The 22,259-nt window shown below is 31.9% G+C and overlaps 1 protein-coding gene across 2 annotated transcripts in view; it reads left to right on the top strand.

Annotated features, from left to right (window-relative positions):
- Positions 1 to 21,655, top strand: part of LOC134711820 (gamma-tubulin complex component 3 homolog) — a 48,212-nt gene extending 26,557 nt beyond the window's left edge. For both annotated transcript variants that reach the window (XM_063572722.1, XM_063572721.1), the window contains exons 17-26: positions 1,747 to 1,874; positions 2,876 to 2,940; positions 9,190 to 9,325; positions 13,505 to 13,573; positions 14,220 to 14,355; positions 15,916 to 16,004; positions 16,564 to 16,695; positions 17,999 to 18,139; positions 18,397 to 18,516; positions 21,449 to 21,655. In XM_063572722.1, the coding sequence (XP_063428792.1) occupies positions 1,747 to 1,874; positions 2,876 to 2,940; positions 9,190 to 9,325; positions 13,505 to 13,573; positions 14,220 to 14,355; positions 15,916 to 16,004; positions 16,564 to 16,695; positions 17,999 to 18,139; positions 18,397 to 18,516; positions 21,449 to 21,604 (1,172 nt within the window). In that variant the 3' untranslated portion in view covers positions 21,605 to 21,655. The remainder of the gene's footprint in view (positions 1 to 1,746; positions 1,875 to 2,875; positions 2,941 to 9,189; positions 9,326 to 13,504; positions 13,574 to 14,219; positions 14,356 to 15,915; positions 16,005 to 16,563; positions 16,696 to 17,998; positions 18,140 to 18,396; positions 18,517 to 21,448) is intronic.
- The last annotated feature ends 604 nt before the right edge of the window (positions 21,656 to 22,259 follow it).

Here is a 22,259-nt window from a genome sequence, read left to right as displayed (position 1 = left end):
TTGAATCATTTGGCGGATTTGGACTGGTTGTTCACTTTACTTCAAGTTTCTTAAAATATACTCACACCAAATCATGTATGTCAGAAAAAGATAAGAAAAAAGAAAACTGATTTGGCTGAGAGTAGTGACTATTTTAAAGTTTTTAGCTCACCTGGCCCGAAGGGCCAAGTGAGCTTATGCCATCACTTGGCGTCCGTCGTCGTCTGTCGTCGTAAACTATTTCAAGAATCTTCTCCTCTGAAACTACTGGGCCAAATACTTCCAAACTTCAACTGAATGTTCCTTAGGGTATCTAGTTTATAAATTGTATCCGAGGTTTTGATTTATCAACAAACATGGTCGCCATTGCTAAAAATAGAACATAGGGGTCAAATGCAGTTTTTGGCTTATAACTCAAAAACCAAAGCATTTAGAGCAAATCTGACATGGGGTTACATTGTTTATCAGGTCAAGATCTATCTGCCCTGAAATTTTCAGATAAATCAGACAACCCGTTGTTGGGTTGCTGCCCCTGAATTGGTAATTTTAAGGAAATTTTGCTGTTTTTGGCTATTATCTTGAATATTATTATAGATCGAGATAAACTGTAAACAGCAATAATGTTCAGCAAAGAAAGATTTACAAATAAGTCAACATGACCGAAATGGTCAGTTGCCCCCTTTAGGAGTTATTGCCCTTTATAGTCAATTTTTAACCATTTTTCGTCAATCTTAGTTATCTTTTACAAAAATCTTCTCCTCTGAAACTACTGGGCCAAATACTTCCAAACTTTAAATGAATGTTCCTTAGGGTATCTAGTTTATAAATTGTATCTGAAGTTTTGATCTATCAACAAACATGGTCGCCATTACTAAAAATAGAACATAGGGGTCAAATGCAGTTTTTGGCTTATAACTCAAAAACCAAAGCATTTAGAGCAAATCTGACATGGAGTTGTTTTGTTAATCAGGTCAAGATCTATCTGCCCTGAAATTTTCAGATGAATCAGACAACCTGTTGTTGGGTTGCTGCCCCTGAATTGATAATTTTAAGGAAATTGTGCTGTTTTTGGATATTATCTTGAATATTATTATAGATAGAGATAAACTGTAAAGTGAGCAATAATGTTCAGCAAAGTAAGATCTACAAATAAGTCTATCTGACCAAACTTGTCAATTGACCCCTTAAGGAGTTATTGCCCTTTAAAGACTTTTTTCACAATTTGTTCATCATGTTGACTTACTTTAAAAAATCTTCTCCTTTGAAACTGCTGTATCAATTTCAGCCAAACTTAGGCTAAATGAGTTTCATAGTATCTAGTATAAATTTTATATTTTATTTCCTTGTATGTCAAGAAACATAGCTTCTATGGCTAAAATAGAACATAGGAGAAAATGATTTTTTTTTTGCTTTTGAAGAAAATAGTTTGATCCAAAAACATTTAAATAAATTGAAAAGCCAAAATAATCATTGATGAAAGATTTAACCAAAAGAATTAAGGTGAGCGATTCAGGCTCTTGAGAGCCTCTTGTTTAGAGCTATTCCAGTTAAACATATAGCTCACCCCAACAGTGGAATGATGGTTAATTTCAGCCTGAAACAAAGTTTTAACATGTTTTAAAATGTTGAAAATTGTGAAGAAAGAAAAAAAAAGCATAATTTGGACAATAAGAAATAAATACAGTACTGTGGTGAATGAGGTAATGACTTACAGCTTCAGAACCTGTTTGAGAGAATAATGATTACAATACTGATATTTATTTACAGCCTATGTTATGTTCATGCAAGATACAACCACAGAATTTCAGAATATAATTGACGAGGCTTACAAAGATACTAGTCTCCATCTTCTAGATGTTTTACATGAGAAATATAAATTTTTAGATCACTTGAAGGTAAGATCCGAACTTGTATGATGCCATCATTTATTCATGCTGGTTACATTCTGCTTATTTTTGCCGAAGTTACAGGCTATGAACTTTGTTAAATTGTTGAAAATCATTTTGCAGAATATTTCATGCACTATACATGTACCATCATATTCAGCTGCTTGCTCTACATGTGAAGTGATGATGCCCCCATACATACAAATGATGTTCATAAATATCAGCTTTTGACTGAAATGTAACAAACTTGGAAGTGGTTTATTCCATGAATTGTATGCAATAGACTAGAAATGCTTGATCATGATTTCATGTAGATATTGGAACAGATTAGAATATTATTTATAGACTATTTTATTTTCCAAATTACAGCTAGGCCCATTTTAAGAGCAGTTATACAGACTTTTTTTCTAAACGCTTTCAGATATTGGGCTGACTTTTGGTATGTGAGTTACTCATGATGAGTTCCAGATCAAGTTTAAGTTTCATTCCACTCCACTAATTTTCCCCAAAATTTCGGGATTTGGACTACTGTAAATTCAGAAATTATTGCGTGCATTTATTATTGCGATGTTGTCATTTTACACTTGAATGCGATTTTAATTTTTACGATTTTGAGAAAAGTCATGCTTAATTCAGTTAAAATATTACAAAATGCGAGTTTTAATTATTGCATTTACAACTCAGTCGCATTATTCGCAATAATAAGAACCTCGCAATAATTTCTGAATTTACAGTATGTTAAATTTTTGAAAATCACAGTTATACAGACTTTTTTCTATAAGCCTCCAGATTTTGAGCTGATTTTTATATGTGAGACCACCATCATGTTTGTGTCCACTGTGTTATTGAAATTGCAGATTTTTGAACTATTTGAGACGGGGCCATTTGTGTTTTTGACACATCTAGCTAAAAGTAAAAGTTCAATTACTTTTACAATAGCGTTGCTTAAATTGTGTATTAAATGATTTACATATTTCTACATGTAATGTGTTTTTTTCTATTTTATCTAGGCAATGAGAAGATACCTTCTTCTGGGCCAAGGTGACTTCATAAGACATTTAATGGATTTATTAGAGTAAGTCTCTAAGTAAAGCGCATACAATCATTATATTATACAATTGAAATTGCATTACATATGTCAATTTCTTTATACTGAAATTTTTATGCCTTTCATATTTTTAGCTCACCTGACCTGAAAGGTCAAGTGAGCTTTTCTCATCACTTGGCGTCCGTCGTCCGTCGTCTGTCGTCCGTCGTCCGTAAACTTTTACAAAAATCTTCTCCTCTGAAACTACTGGGCCAAATTTAACCAAACTTGGCCACAATCATCCTTGGGGTATCTAGTTTTAAAAATGTGTCCGGTGACCTGGCCATCTAACCAAGATGGCCGCCATGGCTAAAAATAGAACACAGGGGTAAAATGTATATTTTGGCTTATATCTTTGAAACCAAAACATTTAGAGCAAATCTGACATGGGGTAAATTTGTTGATCAGGTCAAGATCTATCTGCCCTGAAATTTTCAGACGAATGGGACAACTTATTGTTGGGTTGCTGCCCCTGAATTGGTTATTTTAAGGAAATTTTGCAGTTTTTGGCTATTATCTTGAATACTATTATAGATAGAGATAAACTGTAAACAGCAATACTGTTCAGCAAAGTAAGACCTACAAATAAGTCAAACATGACCAAAATTGTCAGTCAACCCCTTAAGGAGTTATTGCCCTTTATAGTAAATTTTTAACAACTTTTCGTCATTTTTTGTAACGTGTACAAAAATCTTCTTCTCTGAAAATACATGGCCAAATTTAACCAAACTTGGCCACAATTATCATTGTGGTATATAGTTTAAAAAATGTGTCCGATGACCCCGCCTACCAAACAATATGGCTGACATGGCTAAAATTAGAACATAGCGGTAAAATGCAGTTTTTGAATTATATCTTGGAAACTAAGACATTTAGGGCAAATCTTTCAAGATTTAAATGTCCATCAGAATAAGATCTTTCCCCTCACAAATTTTCAGATGAATGGGACAACTAGTTGTTGGGTTGCTGCCCTAAAATTTGTTAATTTTAAGGAAATTTAGCAGTTTTTGGTTATTATCTTGAATACTATTATAGATAGAGATAAACTGTAAACACCAATACTGTTCAGCAAAGTAAGATCTACAAATAAGTCAACATGATCAAAATTATTAGAGGATCCCTTTAGGAGTTATTGCCCTTTATAGTCAATATTGAACAACTTTTCGTCATTTTTGTAACTTGTACAAAAATCTTCTTTTCTGAAACTATTGGTCAAATTTAAACAAACTTGGCCACAATCATTACTAGGGTGTCTATTTAAAAAAAGTGTCTAATGACCCCACCTACCAACCAAGATGACCGACATCAGTAAATACAGTAACAGGTGAGCGACACAGGCTCTTGAGAGCCTCTAGTTTTTGGTACTATTAAATCTGTAACTGATTTTCATAGAAATAGACGTTTAAAATAAATGAAATCCTAAGATAGCATGAAGTTCCTAAAGATCATTGACACTACTTGTTTCATGATAAAATTATAAAAATTTGTAGAAAGACCAAGAAAAAATATGTATAAAGCATAGCCCAAACACTTTATTTTATTACATTTTTTTTTTTTTTTTTTTAAGACATGCAAACGTTTTATTTCTAAATATTTCCTGTGTACAATTACCTTAGTCGTCCAGGATCAGGCTAAGGGTCCCTGTTTACAAAAAGAAACCATCTATCCAGGGGAAATAGAAGGCAATAAAAAAAAAAGTTATCCACTTTAAACCTTGGAATACATTTAGTGTAAAAAATATAATATCCATATAATGTTAGAAGCATCTAACAGTTCTACACTTTAATTTCAAAATATTAAGTAGATAATTATAAGATACCCACATAAAAGATGTGCATTTTCTACAATAACCATGATAGGCTAATACTTTTTTTATCATTTGTTTTTGATACAATTATTATTCTAATACTATAAACCATAAAAAATGTACTTTGACTCAAGCTGTATAAAAAGTGTCTAAATTTTCATTATTACAGACTCCAATTTTGTCTTATCAATGATATCAACGCCTTTCAAAAGAAGAACAAATTTTAGATTATATTTCAAGTTTTGTTTCCAGATTTTATAAATATCTTGTGGTGTTTTAGGCGTTTTATTAAATTTTATTGAATTCCTAATTTTCCATAGTGTCCATTTAAAATATATGATTATTATGTTTAAAAAATTATCATATTTTAGTTGTTCCGTGTTTATACCCAATAGAACCTCCTTTTCACCAAAAGGATTATTTATTCCTATTTTTGACTCAATAAGTATTTCTTGGAGGTTTTTTAAAATTAATTGTGATGTACTACAACTGAAAAATAAGTGTTGCAGGGTTTCTATATTATTGTCATTTTGACAAATGTGGCATTTTCCATTTGATATCTTCATTTTTTTTAATCTTTCTTCAGTATATAAAATATTGTGCAAGGATTTCCATTGGAATTCTTTTATTTTATTTTCAATTTTCAAAAATTTTAGTCCCGACCACATATTTTCCCAAGGTAAATTTGTTCCAAATATTTCCTCCCACTTAATTTGACATTTTGGAGATACATCTTTATTTAAAACCGTACGAATATAATTGAGTTTTAACTTTGATGGTTTGATTTTTTTGTTGTTTAGATTAATGATCTCAAGGTCATTTGAAATCTTTAATTTACTTTCATCATGCAAATTCTGGTTTCCGCAAGATTTCAAAATTTGCACGAAATCTTTAGGAATTGCCTGTTTAATTTTTGAAAATTCAGAAATACAATTTCTTCGATCAATCAACTTCTTATAAATTTCATTGCAGCTGATGAAATCTGTAGTTTCTAAATTCCAAATGTCCTGGATAGTTGTGAAACCGCTTTTTAAAAAAGAAGAGTAGAACAATGATTTATTTTTGAAACGAATAGAAGTTTCCAAATAACCTCGTATTTAAAATAGCACTTTTATATGGAGGTATTTCAACATTTTGAATAAATCCTGACCACGTATTTATAATTTTCTGATAAATTTGTGGTAGTTGGTTCATATCTTAACTGTTTAAACTTGAACATTTACATACAAAAAAAGTGTCATTATATTTTTCGTCAAATTTCCGAAGGCAATACTTACCGATCGCATTCCAGCTTTCCAATGGCTCATGAATTAAACGATATACTAGTTTTGTTTGTTTGCTTTTTATAAACGTATCTATGCTTACCATTCCCATCCCCCCTTTTATTTCGTCCAAACAACAGACATTTCTATCTACCTGGTTCACTTTACCGTCCCATATAAAGTTCCAAATTATATTATTTAGCTCTTTAGTATATTTATCCGGAATTCCTCGTATTTCGATCTCGTAAGAACAAAGAGAAAGTATCATATTTTTTACTATAAGTGTTTTACCTTTAAATGTAAGCTTCCTACTTTTCCATACATGTACACAGTTTTTAACCTTTTCTATTATTTTTCTCCAAATATCATTGTCATCTATTTCATAACCATGGCACACCCCTAAAGTTTTAACATTGCCTGTGATCCATTTGATTTTATCAAATTTAAATCGTTTTCTTTTAGAAGCCCCTAATAGTAATCCTTTTGTTTTGTCATAGTTTATTTTAGAACCCGAAGCTTTTTCATATAAGGACAAAACTTTAAAAGTATTTTTACAGATTTTTTCATTTTTATTAAATACCTGGGTGTCATCTGCAAACATACATAATTTGGTTTCTATAAAGTTCCCTCCCCCTCCTGGTAATTTTAATCCTTCTATTTTAATGTCACCCCTTATTGCACATGCCATGGGTTCAGCTTGTATGATATACAACAGAGGCGCTATTGGACACCCTTGCCTAGCGGAGCGAGTAATAGAAAAGTATCTCGATACAAACCCATTAGTTTTGATACACGTAGTAGCATTATATAATAGCATCTTTATCCATGCTCTAAATTTCCCGCCAAATTCAAATTTCTCCAATACAAAATCTATCCATTCCCATTCAACCCTATCAAAAGCTTTTTGTTGATCCAAAAATAATATAATTCCTTCTTCATCTTCGTTGTCAATATATTCTATAATGTCCTGAATCATTCGGTTAGCCTCGCTTATATTTCTACCTTTAACAAACCCCTTCTGATCGGTATGAATAATTTTAGGCAATACTATTTTAAGTCTTTCAGATAGAATCTTTGCAATAATTTTGTAATCACAATTTAGTAAAGTTAGTGGTCTCCAATTTTTTATATTTTCCCTTTCCCCTCCTTTATGTAATAAGGTTAAGACCCCCTTATGTTGAGAGTTACTCAATATAGTATCATTAAAAATTTCTTGTAATAAACTAAAGAAATCGTCTTTTATTATATCCCAGTATAAAACATAAAATTCTGATATTATACCATCTTCGCCAGGTGATTTGTTTTGTTTATAAGTAATTTTAGTACCTTTTCTACTTCTGAGATATTTATATCTCTATCTAACATCTCTTGATCTTCCTTACTTACCTTGTCTACGATAAATTGACAAAGTTGTTCGCCCACTGTTTTGTCCCACCCTTCCGTGGCAAAAAGTTTAGTATAAAATTTTACTTGTTCATTTAAGATTGAATCAATGTCACATTTATACTCACCGTTTTCTGTTTTTCCACGTTGCCATAGTTTGTTCTGCCCATTTTTCTTTTCTAAATTAAAAAAGTATTTTGTCGACTTTTCCCCGTCTTCGGCCCATTTAGTTCTTGCTCTAATTTTTGCAGAGACTGCCTTTTTAGTATAGTATTCCTTAATTTTATTTTCTAATTCTGAAATTTTGTCACATGATTTATTTGATTCGTTTAATTGAAGTTTCAATTTTTCAAGCTGTTTTTCTAAATCAATGACATTATTTTGTTTTGATAAACGGTTTAGTTTTTGACTAATTTCCATGGTCAAAAATTTAATTTTTGATTTTGTAACATCCCACCACTCTTGAATGCTATTGAATCGATTCTTGTTTTTAACCCAATTTTCCCAAAACGTTTTAAATGCATTTGAAAATTCATCAGTCTTAATTGTATTTAGATTCATGATCCACATTCCCGGTCCTCTTTCAATGTCATCTAATTTTATTTTTGAAGTAACTATGTCATGATCACTAAAAGGAAATGTGATTATACGTGTGTTTAAAACTTTACAGCTAAGGGATTTCGTACAAAAAATATAATCTATTCATGATTTTGAAATCGTGCCTCTTTGAAAACTATACCGTCTATTTGTTGGAAATTTAGATCGCCATATATCATATAAATCAAAATTCAATAGAAGATTTTTCAACTCGTTTAAGCCTGTGTCATCATTTTGGTGTGAAGGGGATCTATCTAACTTCCTATCTAACGCACAGTTAAAATCTCCTAAAAAGATATTATAATGGTCTGTGCCATCATCTGAATACAAGTCATTTTTAAAGTTTTTCAAGTTTTCAAAAAAATGTTTCCTTTCAGAACCCTTATTTGGGGTGTACAAATTAAAAATATGGTAAACTGCAGTGTTAGTTTTAAATTCACCAATTTGCATTCTACCTTTATCATCTATCATTGGGACATCAAAGCTAAGCGTAAAATCGTTTTTTAATAAAATTCCCACACCTCTCGATTCGTTTGTACCACAATTCCAAAAACTTTCACCACCCCCATTCTTTCCATTCTTTGTTCCAAAGCCAAGTTTGGTCCTGTGTACAATGTGTTTCTTGTAAACAGACAAGATCTATGTTTTGTAAAACAATCCAATTAAAAACTAATGTACATTTTTTAACATTTCTTAAGCCATTTACGTTTATTGATGCTATTTTTATACTCATTGTAGAAGTTTGAAAAGGTAAATTTGTTTACTTCTGATGTAACGTTTAATGACACGTGATGATCTTTAATTTTGTTTCTAAACAATAGACTTTTGACTTCATGAAAAGTATTTACCTTTACGTAAACTTGAACACATACATGTACACTATATACACTACATATCACATATAATGCGTTTGCATTACCGTATTTGGTTAAACATAACAACCTATCATAAATATTAAATAATTTGACTTTATACTGCTCACCTTTCCTGAAACAGTTATTTTTATACATATAATAGTTGAAATAAAAACTACAGTCTACAATCAATAGAAACAATATACAAATATGATGTTTGAAAGTAGTGGATATATTTACAAATTTAAAAAACTCAGGCATGCATTTTTTTTTTCATTATTACATTAATTTAGTATTTCAAGCATATATCTTTCATGATATAATGTGTTTTCAGAGAAGATTTAGCTAAGCCAGCAGGTAATTTATATCTACACAACTTGACAGGAATACTAGAGACAGCAATCAGAGCCACAAATGCTCAGTTTGATGATTCAGATATTCTCAAGAGACTGGATGTCCGCTTGTTAGAGGTTAGTAAAAATATATATGATATAGGGTTGTTTCATTGTTAATACCAACTAAATATAAGATAGGAAGATATTGTATGACTGCCAATGAGACACTTCTCCATAAAAGATCAAATGACAAAGTAATTAACAACTATAGGTTATTGTAAGGCCTTCATCGTTGAGAAAAACCTATACATCATAGTCAGAGCTGTATAAAAGCAGAATGAAATATGAGTTAAGATTTTTAGGCAGTTAAGCTGCCTTATGCGAGCACCCTGGATTTGTGTGCTACCCAATAAATGCTGAAATACATGCCTTTGTTATCATCTAGATGACTACTATATTATTTATAACTTATTAGGCAGTTTTTTCATACTTTTCATTCTGGATTACAAAAAATATGACAAGAAAAACCTTAAATGATCGTCGATTTTCCCAAAAGTTTTTAAGTTGCACATAGGAAGTAGAGCACATTAGGAATCCTTCTGTAGTTTTTTTGTCCCCTGAGCTTTTGGCTAAGATGTCAAAGAGCAAATGTATGAAATATTTAATTGCCGAAAATCATTAAAGACAAGTAGTTAAGATTTCCCAAATTGCAAAAGTCGTAGAAATATTGTTTGTCATCTATACGTAGTCAACTACGTATATATACGTCACTAGTTGGCGGCAATTTTGAATTAGAAGACGAAATTTTCGTATCTTTTCAATTTGGACGCAGGGGTTTAAATAAGCGGTGGTCCGAGGTCTGTGACCTTCCAATTTTGCAGTCGAACTTTCTACTTGGTTTCTAGCTACGCCGACATGCTCGACGGACCTCGAAAGAAAAATAAAAAAAATAACTTTGCAAACATTTTTACCAAAGTTTCCTAATAAACGATCTCAAGCTTATTTTCTTCATTACTATTCATGACAGAGATGTTCAATTTATTCAACTGCTAGCTTTACACAGAAAATCGCCGATAAATAATGTGTAAATCCGAGTAAAATCGTATCTCACTATCGAGGCTCCACTATCTGTCGAGAGAGAACAACATTGAAAAAATGGCTGCCGCGAGATTACAATATTGGATCCGATTCCGGAAGCGAATAAGGGTAATCCCGGGTTTTGGCTTTAAAAAAGCTATAAAAATCCTGACAGGTGACAAAATACATCTATGCATGGTAAATAAATATAAACACTAGAATTGAAAACCAAAAGATATATGTAAAAGAAAGAAAAAGAAGAAAATATTTTGTACACCAATTTTAATGTCAAAATCCAATACAATGTGACAGCTGAGAACAGTTTATCTAACAGCTTAATTTTTTTTTATCAGCGATAAATGTTGGTAATGCATGTTAAATGCTTTTCTGATTCAAGTTAAACATATTTCTGCTATTTCAAGGGTTTTTTCTTCTTCTCAATTTTGATAGGTCAGTTAAAATAGCTGGAAGTTTCTTATATTAAAAAAAAAGATGTTGTATGATTGCCAATGAGACAACTATCCACAAGAGACCAAAATGACCAAAACTTGGTAACGGTCAAGATCCCCACCCCTTAAACCATATATCGTCGCTGTTATGCAAAAACCACGTATCTCAATTTTTTGCGGAAATCTTTTTATCGATTATTTTGGATTAAGTATGTATGTTCCATTGTATGCGAAAATATCTGATCTTCTAACCAATCATTAATCCGAATTCTGACATATGACGAAAAAGTGTAGTCGGATTGGTGAGACATTATGTTGTGCGAAAATATTGTATTTCAAAAGAAAAACACTTTGCCCGGCAGCTGACATTATAACAGGAAGAGTTTAATCAATTTCGGGTTCGCAACGCTAATATATTAGCTTAAGAATAAGGAAAAACTTTGAAAATACAATATAGTAGCAGAAAGTTTTGCTCGTCTTGGTAATTGATTGGTTAAAAGATCAGATATTTTGGCATACAAAGGAACATACATATTTAATTCTAAAAAAGCGATAAAAGATTTCAGTTTTTACTGCCTGGTGTAAAATTATCAAAACCTTAGATACGAGGTTTTTGCATAATAGCGACGATATATTCATGTATGGGAATCATATGAAATATAGGTAGAGTTCGTGGGGCCATTCTACCCCTTTCTGTTTGAGAATTTATATAGGGTGAGATCCACAATCTTAAACAATATATATTTATGTATGGGACAATATTACAAATCAAATGAATTATAAGGGGGTCCCTATGGTCACCGTACACCCTCCTGTTTGAGAACTCAACAAATTTCGAGATGGAAAATTTCGAGATCATCACCCCTTAACCATATATACTCATGTATAAGACTATATAACAAATCAAATGAAATATAGGGGAAGTCCCTGTGGTCACCCCACCCCTCATGTTTTAAAAGAACTTTGAAACAGTTGCAATCCCCAACTCTAAATTAAATGAAATATAGGGGGAGTCCCTGCAGTCACCTGATTGAGAAATTGGAAACAGTCGAGATCCCCACCTTTAAATTAAACCATATATATTCGAGCATGAGAACTAATCAAATGAAATATAGAGAGAGTCCTTAGGGTCACCCTACCCAACCCTGTTTGATAACTTAGAAACAGATGAGATCCCCACCTCTCAACCATATATATTCATGTATTGGACAATATAACAAATCAAATGAAATATAGGGGAATTCACTGGGGTCCCCCACCCCCTCCTGTTTGAAAACTTAAATAAGGGTCAAGATACCCCACCCATAAACCATATATATTCATGTATGGGACAATATAAAAAATCAAATGAAAAATAGGGGTTTTGGACTTGTAAAAGATTGAGATACCGACGCCTTAACCATTTTTATTCCTGTTTGTCATTTCAAAAAAGATTGAATGACATGCAAGGTCAATCTCATAGGCAACACATATGCATATCACTTTGCTAGAACCTAACACCTGTCATTTTATTCCAAACTTGGACTTGGGGTGAAGGTGGGAGTCATTTACATTTACTATGGACAGGTCAGTCAGACCTCACCATTGATCCCTGTAGTAGTAAACATTTCCATTCTCAATTTTATTTGTCTGATTTTTGTCTCATAACTTTTGTACTGTACAACACAAACTCAGTTTCCTTTCCAGGGAAGCAAGTCCATTCATACTTTTACAAGCTCATACTAAAGTCAAATTGAACTACTAACAGTCAACTAATACGAACAACTACGATCAACTAGAAGAACTGCAATCATTGCAAATTTGTACCACTGCTGACTCATGAATGACTCATGATCATTCGTGGTCATGTGCGTTGCTATTCTATCTATCTACATCTATATCGTTGAAATGCAAAGGGTCTAAGACCCATCACGCAAGTACTAATTTGGTCATTCAATATGATGCTCATTAAAAACGTATTTACATGTGAAATTAAAATCAAATGTTTGTTGCGTTGACTACTCTGTTAAATAAGTTGTGAGGCTGTTCTTGAATGCCTCTGCATCTTCTATATTTAACAGTCTTATTGGTAGAGTATTCCAGTCTTTGATGGTACGTGGAAAGAAGCTGTATTTGTAGGTGTTTGTTGGGGTTTGAAGGTTTCTAAATTTGCTTCGGTGGTATTGCCGTGTTGTCCTGCCTTGTTGTTCTACATAATCTGGTATATTTATGGCTATCTTTTTATGTAAAGCTTTGTGAAATAAGCAAAGCCTTTTTATTTTCCGTCTTATTTCTAATGATGGTAGTTAAAGCTCCTTCAGTAGACTCGTAACTGACCCAGGTTCTCTGCTGTATTGATGTTTGATGAAACGTGATGATCTTCTTTGCGCCATTTCTATCTGTTTGATGTGGTTTTCTTGATATGGATCCCATGCACTGCTTGCATATTCGACATTTGGTCTGACAATGGCTTGATATGCTCTTTTCTTAATTTCTTCTGGGTATTGAAAACCTTGATAAAATATAAACTATTTGCCTTAATGTTTAATTCATTAAATGAACATAAATGTACAATTATATATGAATGTTTAATGTTTGTTTTAAATCTTTAAAAAAAAGTTGAAGCAACATTGCCACAGTTTTCATAATTATGTTTGCCTTGGTTTTTGGTTAACTGCCTGCAGTGCTTACAGCGCTTTGATTATAAATATTTGTTCAATTGTTATATGATAATTATTGTAGGTATCCCCAGGAGATACAGGCTTTGATTATAAATATTTGTTCAATTGTTATATGATAATTATTGTAGGTATCCCCAGGAGATACAGGCTGGGATGTTTTCAGTTTAGATTACCATGTAGATGGTCCTATTAGAACAGTAAGTAAGATGTAAACTGTAACTGTGGACACTTGCTAGTCTGATGAATTGAAGATTAGATTTATTAATGTCGATTCCCTGCCTATTTCATATGACATTTTTCAATAGAATAATTTAATAAAGAGATTTTTTTGGTAGTGTATGTATTGTGATATGAAATAAATAAAAATTTTGTGAATATTTTCAATTTACATTTCACCAGATTTGAAACACTTTGATTTTGAATTTGTTTGCTAACATGAAATTAACTTTAAAAAAAGACTGAAAGTCCAACAGAAATCAGTAGCAATTACCCAAGTTAAATGAAATAAAGCAGGAAAAGAAACTGGTAAATTGCCATGCAAATGAATTAATATATAATTATAAACTAAGAAAGAACTAGCATGCTTCTCCTATGACTGCAATACTTTTAAGTAGAAATTAATTGCATTAAAAAGCTGTTTACATTTTGCTTAATGTATCAAATGCTGTGTCTGGTTAAATTTCTGCTGTTCATTTATTGCATGAATTATGTAGTGAACTGTAAATATGTAGAAAGTTTTTTTCATACAGAGCTAATATTAATATTTGATGGACTGTAGTAGTTAAGATAGGACCTAAAGATCTGCAGATAAAATAAATGAATGATTGTTTTCTATTTTATTAGGTTTTTACACCAGAATGCATCATCATGTATTTACGTGTGTTTAACTTTCTATGGAGAGCTAAAAGGATGGAATATATTCTTGCCATGATCTGGAAAAACCAAATATCCAATGCTCGCATGCTTAGGGCCATTCCAGGTATATAATATGAGTTCTCAGTTGGAAAAATAGTAAAGATGCTTTGTCAACATATCTGTCAGGCAGGACTTTCTTGACCTTAGCTTCATTTCATGGTCCAGTAATAAGGGACTAAAGTCGAAGGCTCGACAAAAATCATTGGATATGTTGAGTTTATATGATATTATAATTTATATTCAAGACTCCAAACAATAAATTAAATCATAATCAGTAAGTAGTAGATGTACAGTCAACTATGCAGTCTAATAGTTTTACTGTATACATTGCAAAACATATTTTATGGTTAATATAGCTTTCATTTACTATTTTGTAGTCACTTGTAAGTGTTTGGTTAAAGTTCAGATTTATAGTAGAATTTGTAAAATAAATTACAACAAGAATGTGTCCTCGGTACACGGATCCGCACTATCATTTTCTATGTTCAGTGGACCATGAAAATGGAGGAAATTCTCTAATTTGTCATTAAAATTAGAAAGATCATATCATAAGGATCATGTATACTAAGTTTCAAGTTGATTGGACTTCAACTTCATCAAAAACTACCTCGACCAAAAACTTTAACCTGAAGCCAGATGGACGCACAGACGGACGCACAGACCAAAAACATAATGCCCATAAAAATGGGGCATATATATAAAAATTTATCCAAGAATTCAACAAGTTGGAGAGTACATATAATTTATACAAGAAATTATGGTATAACGTAAGGGTACCCAGATTGCACCAAGTACCCAAATTGCACCTATTTAGAAAAAAATAGCAACGATAATCTTACAAGATTTCCTAGAGACTAAACAATTTGTATTTTTATTATTTAATACTATGCACGTCTTTCAACATAGGTAAACATATTTAGATATACACAAAACGTTCACAGTATTTATCAACAGATGGACTGTTTACTGAAAAAGCTAAATGTTCGAAAATGTCATCATGCGACGTCATCAAAACGTCATCTTTCTAAAATTAGCAAATACAATATATTACGAGTATCCATTTCGTAAAATATGAAGAGTAAGCATGGACTAATATCCAATTGTTCAAAATATTTGAAAAAAATAAACAAAAGCTCGGTTATTAGACTTTTAACGATGTGAATTTAAGCATGGATGCAATTTGGGTACTCCTCATTACAGAATCATGGATAGTTTGAAGGTTGATTCAAACCCATTTTTGTATGACTCAATATGAATTAAAAATTAAAGTGTAACTATACAATAACGAAGGATAGGGCTACAAAATAAACACAAAAATAAACACAGTATGGACATTTTTTTCTGAATTATAAAAAAACGTAGGTGAAAAAACTGTCAAAATAGGTGCAATTTGGGTACCGTCACGTTAACCTGTATTTCTAGATTCAGTATCTTAGATCAGGTGTGGTTTATGTATTTTGTTCAATTAAACAATAAACTTTATCTATGGACAATTCTAGATTAACTGTAAAAAGAAACCAGTGATCATCTCTCATGCACTGTCAGTAGTTAAATTTCTATTTACAATATGTTTATTCAGGACCATTGTGTTTGTTTTATGCATAACACTTTTTTATTTTTATAGAATTGACAGGTATTCTGCATCAGTGCCATGTATTAGCTGCAGAAATGGTTCATTTTATACAACAAGTTCAATATTATATTAATTTTGAAGTAAGTACATTTTATTTTCTGAACAATTTTAGCATAAACTGGAATTTTACTGTTGTAATTACATTACTTCCAAGTAATTGTATAACTAACAAAAGACAATGACCTCAATTTTATGCTTTAATGGCTAGTATCATACTTTGGTTTGTTTGTCAGTAAATATACAAAAAGTCAACAAAATTTTGAACTTAGTTGCTTGTAAGATATTAATCTTGTCATTAAAAATATCTTAAATGCTTTTTAAACTGCAATAGAAATATCTCTAGAGGTTTAGGTATATATCCTATCAATGTTTTTTTCATAATTATATGTATATGTTCTTTATTATTTGTTCAATGACTATTGAATGGTATAGAATATAGGTTAAATTATCTATAGAGATAATTACTACTCTGTCTCACAGTAAAGATATGTCTAAATACTCTGAAATGTTCTTGGAAAATGAAATTTATGTTTAAATATCAACATTAAACACATAGATATAATTAAATGTTCTTAATTTTTTTTCTTTTTATAAATAACAGTATTAATATCAGGTACGTTCATGTTTTTCTATATTTAGGTTTTAGAGTGTACTTGGGATGAACTACTAACCAAAGTGAAAGAAGCAGAGGATTTAGATTATATAATAGCAGCTCATCAGCAATTCTTAGATACAATCACTGCCAGATGTCTATTGGATGAACAATCCAGGGTCAGTTTTTATTATCATTGTTGTGCATTAATAAAAGGAAATTTACGGTATATCAGTATAAATCAAGTTACTCACAAAAATCTCATTTAGAGATTAACATTTGTTTTCAACAATAAACAAGATCTACACTATATGTTAAGTTCTTAACCACCTATTCTCCTGTTCTCTTATAAAAAGGTTCCTGTGCTTTAAAAAAAAAAAAAAAAAAATCTTCATGGAGGTTGCATTTCTGTAAATATTGACAATGCAATTTCCCATAGGAACTCCAATTATGACTAAAACTGTACCACTTTTACTATTCAGTTTTGAAAGAAATCTTATCCTAGAATTGAAAGTTCATATGCACTACAATTTTTTCAAAGGTCAAAATATAGGGCTGTGCAGCATATTTTCAACGTTTATATGCCCTGAACTTTTCATAGTTTAATCTAACACTAATTTTATTAACTACCCCTACCTCGAATGAAGGGTTACCATAGATTTCAATGTAAACAATATGCACATGGATATTTACTGGTAACATTTCCAAGTTATGTCTCTATGAGATGGAACACAGAGAGCATAACTGGGAACAAGTATGTAAACAAAATTATTTTTCTATGAATATTTTAAATCTCCCCAAAAGAGGTGTGGTTTGAGAAACAGCTGTATTTATAAAGTGCAATCTGGAAGTGGTATCTCTTAATTCATCTGTAAATAAGTTTTGTTCATTTGAATGTTGTTTTAGTCTACAGGAATTTATATATATCTATGTGCTAGGATTTTTATCTACTCAAGACAGTTAAATTTTCAAATTTATAACATGAGGCTTGTTTAGCCTGAAGTTAAAGGGGACTTAAGATTTCACTGTCTCCATCTGTTTATTTGTCAGTCCGGCAAGTCAATTTTCCACTCATGCCAATAATCAGTTTTCCACACCTTTTTTGATGTCGAGTTTCAAGGTATTGACATGATATTTGTTATATAGTTAGCACCATGACAAGTTGTTCCAGGACAACTAATTTTAAACTGATAGGGGACTATGCATTGTCATGAAACACTCTCAGAATGCTTGTTTTTGTGTAGTTACTAACAGTTATAACCTTGCCTTTGGGATTCTTTTGTGAAATATCCAAAATGTAAGTTTTCTCTATTGAATGAACTTGAAGATTAAAGCATTCAAAACTTAATCAAGGCTCTTTCTGTTATTATAAAAACCATTACATCTCTTATGTATTTCAACTAGAAAGAGTGACAATGATTGAGGCAAAATATGAAGTGTTGCAAAGTCACATAACAATAGTTGTTTTTTTTTCATTTACAGGAAATTCTCACTCAATTAAGAACAATATTTGATCTGGTAATTGAGTTCCAAGCTGCACAAGATAGTTTTTATTCTGAAGCAACACAAGAATTAGATATTAGGAGATGTTATGGACACAGACGAGAGCGCAGATCAAAAGAGGTAATTAATCATAAAATTATGATCTTCCTCTTTATGAATCATGTGAGAAAATTCAGTACTATATATTGCTGGAAGATAAAGATTTCCCACCCAAATAAAATATTCCAAAACCATAGAAAAAGAATTTATTTATAGATAAGTTTTCGTCATCAATGATACCATGCTTTTATTGTAGCATGTAACATGTTTTAATAGAACAGTTTTTTGGTTTCATAGATTTGCTTGTATTACTTTTGATAATCTTGATTTTTCCCCAGGGTAATTGGGAAGTGACTGATGAAGAGGAGGAGGATGAGCAGCTAAGACGAATTAGTTTTCTGAAACAAATTATCCCTTCTACAAGAGCAAGGCTAACAGTTCTGTCTCAATCTTACCAGGTACAGGTTATACAAAGCTATATCAAATTAATACCATGCTCAAAAGAAGAGAGTATGCTGTTTTACCTCTGTTGGTCTGTACTTCTCTCAACATTTTCCTCTGGAAATACACATCTTTGTCCGAAATTTAGTTGCAAGCTTAATGTGAACACACTATACTGAATAATGCTGTTTCACATTCAACGCTCATCAACTTTCTGTTTACTGGATATTTATATGTTCTTGTACACATAATTGTGCTAACAAAGATCTGTCAGGTCTATGGGGCACATACCATGGTCTATGGGGCACTTACCATAAACCTTGCTGAGCTGAGAATTATAAAATATTTATATTTCAATAGCTGTTATTTTGACACGAGAATCCTGTACAATTTTAATCTTTATATAACTGTGTTAAAACACAAAGTTTATCTGTATTTTTAGCTCACCTGGCCCAAAGGGCCAAGTGAGCTTTTCTCATCACTTGGCGTCCGTCGTCGTCGTCCTGCGTTAACTTTTACAAAAATCTTCTCCTCTGAAACTACTAGGCCAAATTTAACCAAACTTGGCCACAATCATCATTGGGGTATCTAGTTTAAAAATTGTGTCCGGTGACCCCGCCAACTAACCAAGATGGCCACCATGGCTATAAATAGAACATAGGGGTAAAATGCAGTTTTTGGCTTATAACTCAAAAACCAAAGCATTTAGGGCAAATCTGACAGGGGTAATATTGTTAATCAGGTTAAGATCTATCTGCCCTGAAATTTTCAGATGAATCTGACATTCCGTTGTTAGGTTGCTGCCCCTGAATTGGTAATTTTAAGGAAATTTTGTTGTTTTTGGTTATTATCTTGAGTATTATTTTAGATAGAGATAAACTGTAAAAAGCAATAATGTTCAGCAAAGTAAGATCTACAAATAAGTCAACATGACCAAAATGATCAGTTGATCACTTTAGGAGTTATTGCCCTTTATAGTCAATTTTTAACCATTTTTCGTAAATCTTAGTAATCTTTTAGAAAAATCTTCTCCTCTGAAACAGCTGGGCCAAATTATTTGAAACTTGGCCACAATCATCATTGGGGTATCTAGTTTAAAAATTGTGTCCGGTGACCCCGCCAACTAACCAAGATGACCGCCATGGCTATAAATAGAACATAGGGGTAAAATGCAGTTTTTGGCTTATAACTCAAAAACCAAAGCATTTAGAGCAAATCTGACATGAAGTAAAATTGTTAATAAGTTGAAGATCTATCTGCCCTGAAATTTTCAGATGAATTGGACAACCTATTTTTGGGTTGCGGCCCCTGAATTGGTAATTTTAAGGAAATTTTGCTGTTTTTGGTTATTATATTGAATATTATTATAGATATAGGTAAACTGTAAACAGCAATAATGTTCAGCAAGGTCAGATTTACAAATAAGTCAACATGACCAAAATGGTCAGTTGACCTCTTTAGGAGTTATTGCCCTTTAAAGTCAATTTTTAACCATTTTTCGTAAATTTTATATATCTTTTACTAAAATCTTCTTCTCCGAAACTGCTGTGCCAAATTGATCCAAACTTGGCCACAATCATCTTTGGGGTTTCTTGTTTAAAAAATGTGTCCGGTGACCTGGCAATCAAACCAAGATGGCCGCCACGGCTAAAAATAGAACATAGGGGTTAAATGCAGTTTTTGGCTTATAACTCAAAAACCAAATAATTTAGAGAAAATCTGACATGAAGTAAAATTGTTAATCAGGTCAAGATCTATCTGCCCTGAAATTTTCAGATGAATTGGACAACCTGTTTTTGGGTTGCGGCCCCTGAATTGGTAATTTTAAGGAAATTTTGCTGTTTTTGGTTATTATATTGAATATTATTATAGATATAGGTAAACTGTAAACAGCAATAATGTTCAGCAAAGTAAGATCTACAAATAAGTCAGCATGAACGAAATGGTCAATTGACCCCTGTAGGAGTTATTGACCTTTGTAGTCAATTTTCAATCTGCTTCCTTTGTTTAATATTCACATAGACCAAGGTGAGCGACACAGGCTCTTTAGAGCCTCTAGTTTTTTTGTATCAGTGACTTTGATCTATTGACCTTAAAATCAACCAACTTTGTGTATCCTTCTATCTTGCACTTAAGTTTTTGATTAGCCTTAATTAGGTTGTGAAAGCAAGATTTAGGTGTTCTGTTTCAGATGTTGGTGTCAGCAATTTGTTTTAGTTTTTATTTAATTATTGATTTAGCTTTTAGTTGTATTAGAAAAGCACATTTTATTTCTATGGAGACCTGCCTCTCAGTTATGGTCTATTTAAATTTTAAACTTTTGCATATCTTACAAAGTTAGTGATAAGGTCATTTATATGGGGTATCACTTAAGGTATGTCAGTCATAGATATAGTTTAGCTTTCTTGTTTCCATAGTTGCATTAATAGCAATTACATATAGACAAGAAATATGTCTGTGTCAACAGTTTGTTCGTGTTTAATTTAGGCTTACCAAAGTTGGAATAGTAAAAATATAGTGTGAGTTTGGTTACTAGGAAATTTTGTCCTTATATGCATAATGTACTCGCCACTCCGGGTAAAATAAGTGACTATAAACCAAAAGTAGCAAAATATTAGAGGAAAGCACTATTATTGTTAATAATTTGACTGTAAAATATAATGATTTTTTATCAAGAGAAATTTGCTAAAACATATTTATAAAAAAAAATATTCAGCTAAAACAAAAGGAACCTTTCAATTCAAGTGAAATGAGTTGTCTAAGGGTAGGCAAAATTCTATAAGATGATATACCAAGTAATATGAAACATTAGCACACAATAAATACCATTTTAACATATATTTATTTAGAAAATGTTTTTGAATATGATTAATTTCTATTATAGGATATGGTGAAGCAGTTCTTAGTGATGGTGACAATGTTTATTAATATGATTGTCTTCTATTTTAGGATATGGTGAGGCAATTCTTAGTGATGGTGACAACACACCAGGACGCTAGTTTGCGATTCCTCAGTTTCCGTCTAGACTTTAATGAGCATTACAAATCAAAGGAACCAAAGCTACAAAGCCCATTTATGTACAGAGGCTCAAGACATGTCACATAATATAATATATATTTATTTTAAATACTTAGTGCTGGGTACTGTTCACTTCAGGGGCGGATTTAGGCAGGGGCGTGGCGGGCGTGCGCCCCCCCTAAAATTTGCAAAGCATGGGTTGACTTCAACATAAGTATCAGAAGAGACCATTCCATCTTTTTTAACATTCAAAGTATATAAAACAGTCAGTTTAACAGAATCAACATGATTACTAACCAACTGTAATCAACTGACCTACGCTTTATTAAAGTTCTATAAATTATTTCCAAGGAAGGTGTCACGCGCGTAGCTGCATTCGATGACAAATATAATAGGTTGTATCAGTTAAAGCAGAGACATATGTGTATATATGTCTCTGGTTAAAGTAAATACAAATGTTACATTGTATTTCCGGTTTTTATAATCAAGTTCTTTGATAATCGATCATAATCGTAGTTCCAAAACATCTCTTTATACTCGCTTTCACAATTTCATTTGACACGACCAAGAAAACAGTCGGCAGGTGAGATTCTTTCATAATATCCGTAATGAAAGATAAAAATACTGTTTCTAGCGAAAGGTTAGTTTATTAATTTGTATCTCTTTGTCTATATTTGTTTCTCACTTGCAAACCTAAATATTTAGCCGAATTCTGTACCGTATTACATGCTTGGCGTCCCAA

The sequence above is a fragment of the Mytilus trossulus genome, chromosome 3 (assembly GCF_036588685.1).
Source record: "Mytilus trossulus isolate FHL-02 chromosome 3, PNRI_Mtr1.1.1.hap1, whole genome shotgun sequence".
In the NCBI taxonomy this organism is placed as follows: domain Eukaryota; kingdom Metazoa; phylum Mollusca; class Bivalvia; order Mytilida; family Mytilidae; genus Mytilus; species Mytilus trossulus.
The sequence above is the reverse complement of the archived record's forward strand: the minus strand, read 5'-3'. Positions and strand labels throughout refer to the sequence as shown.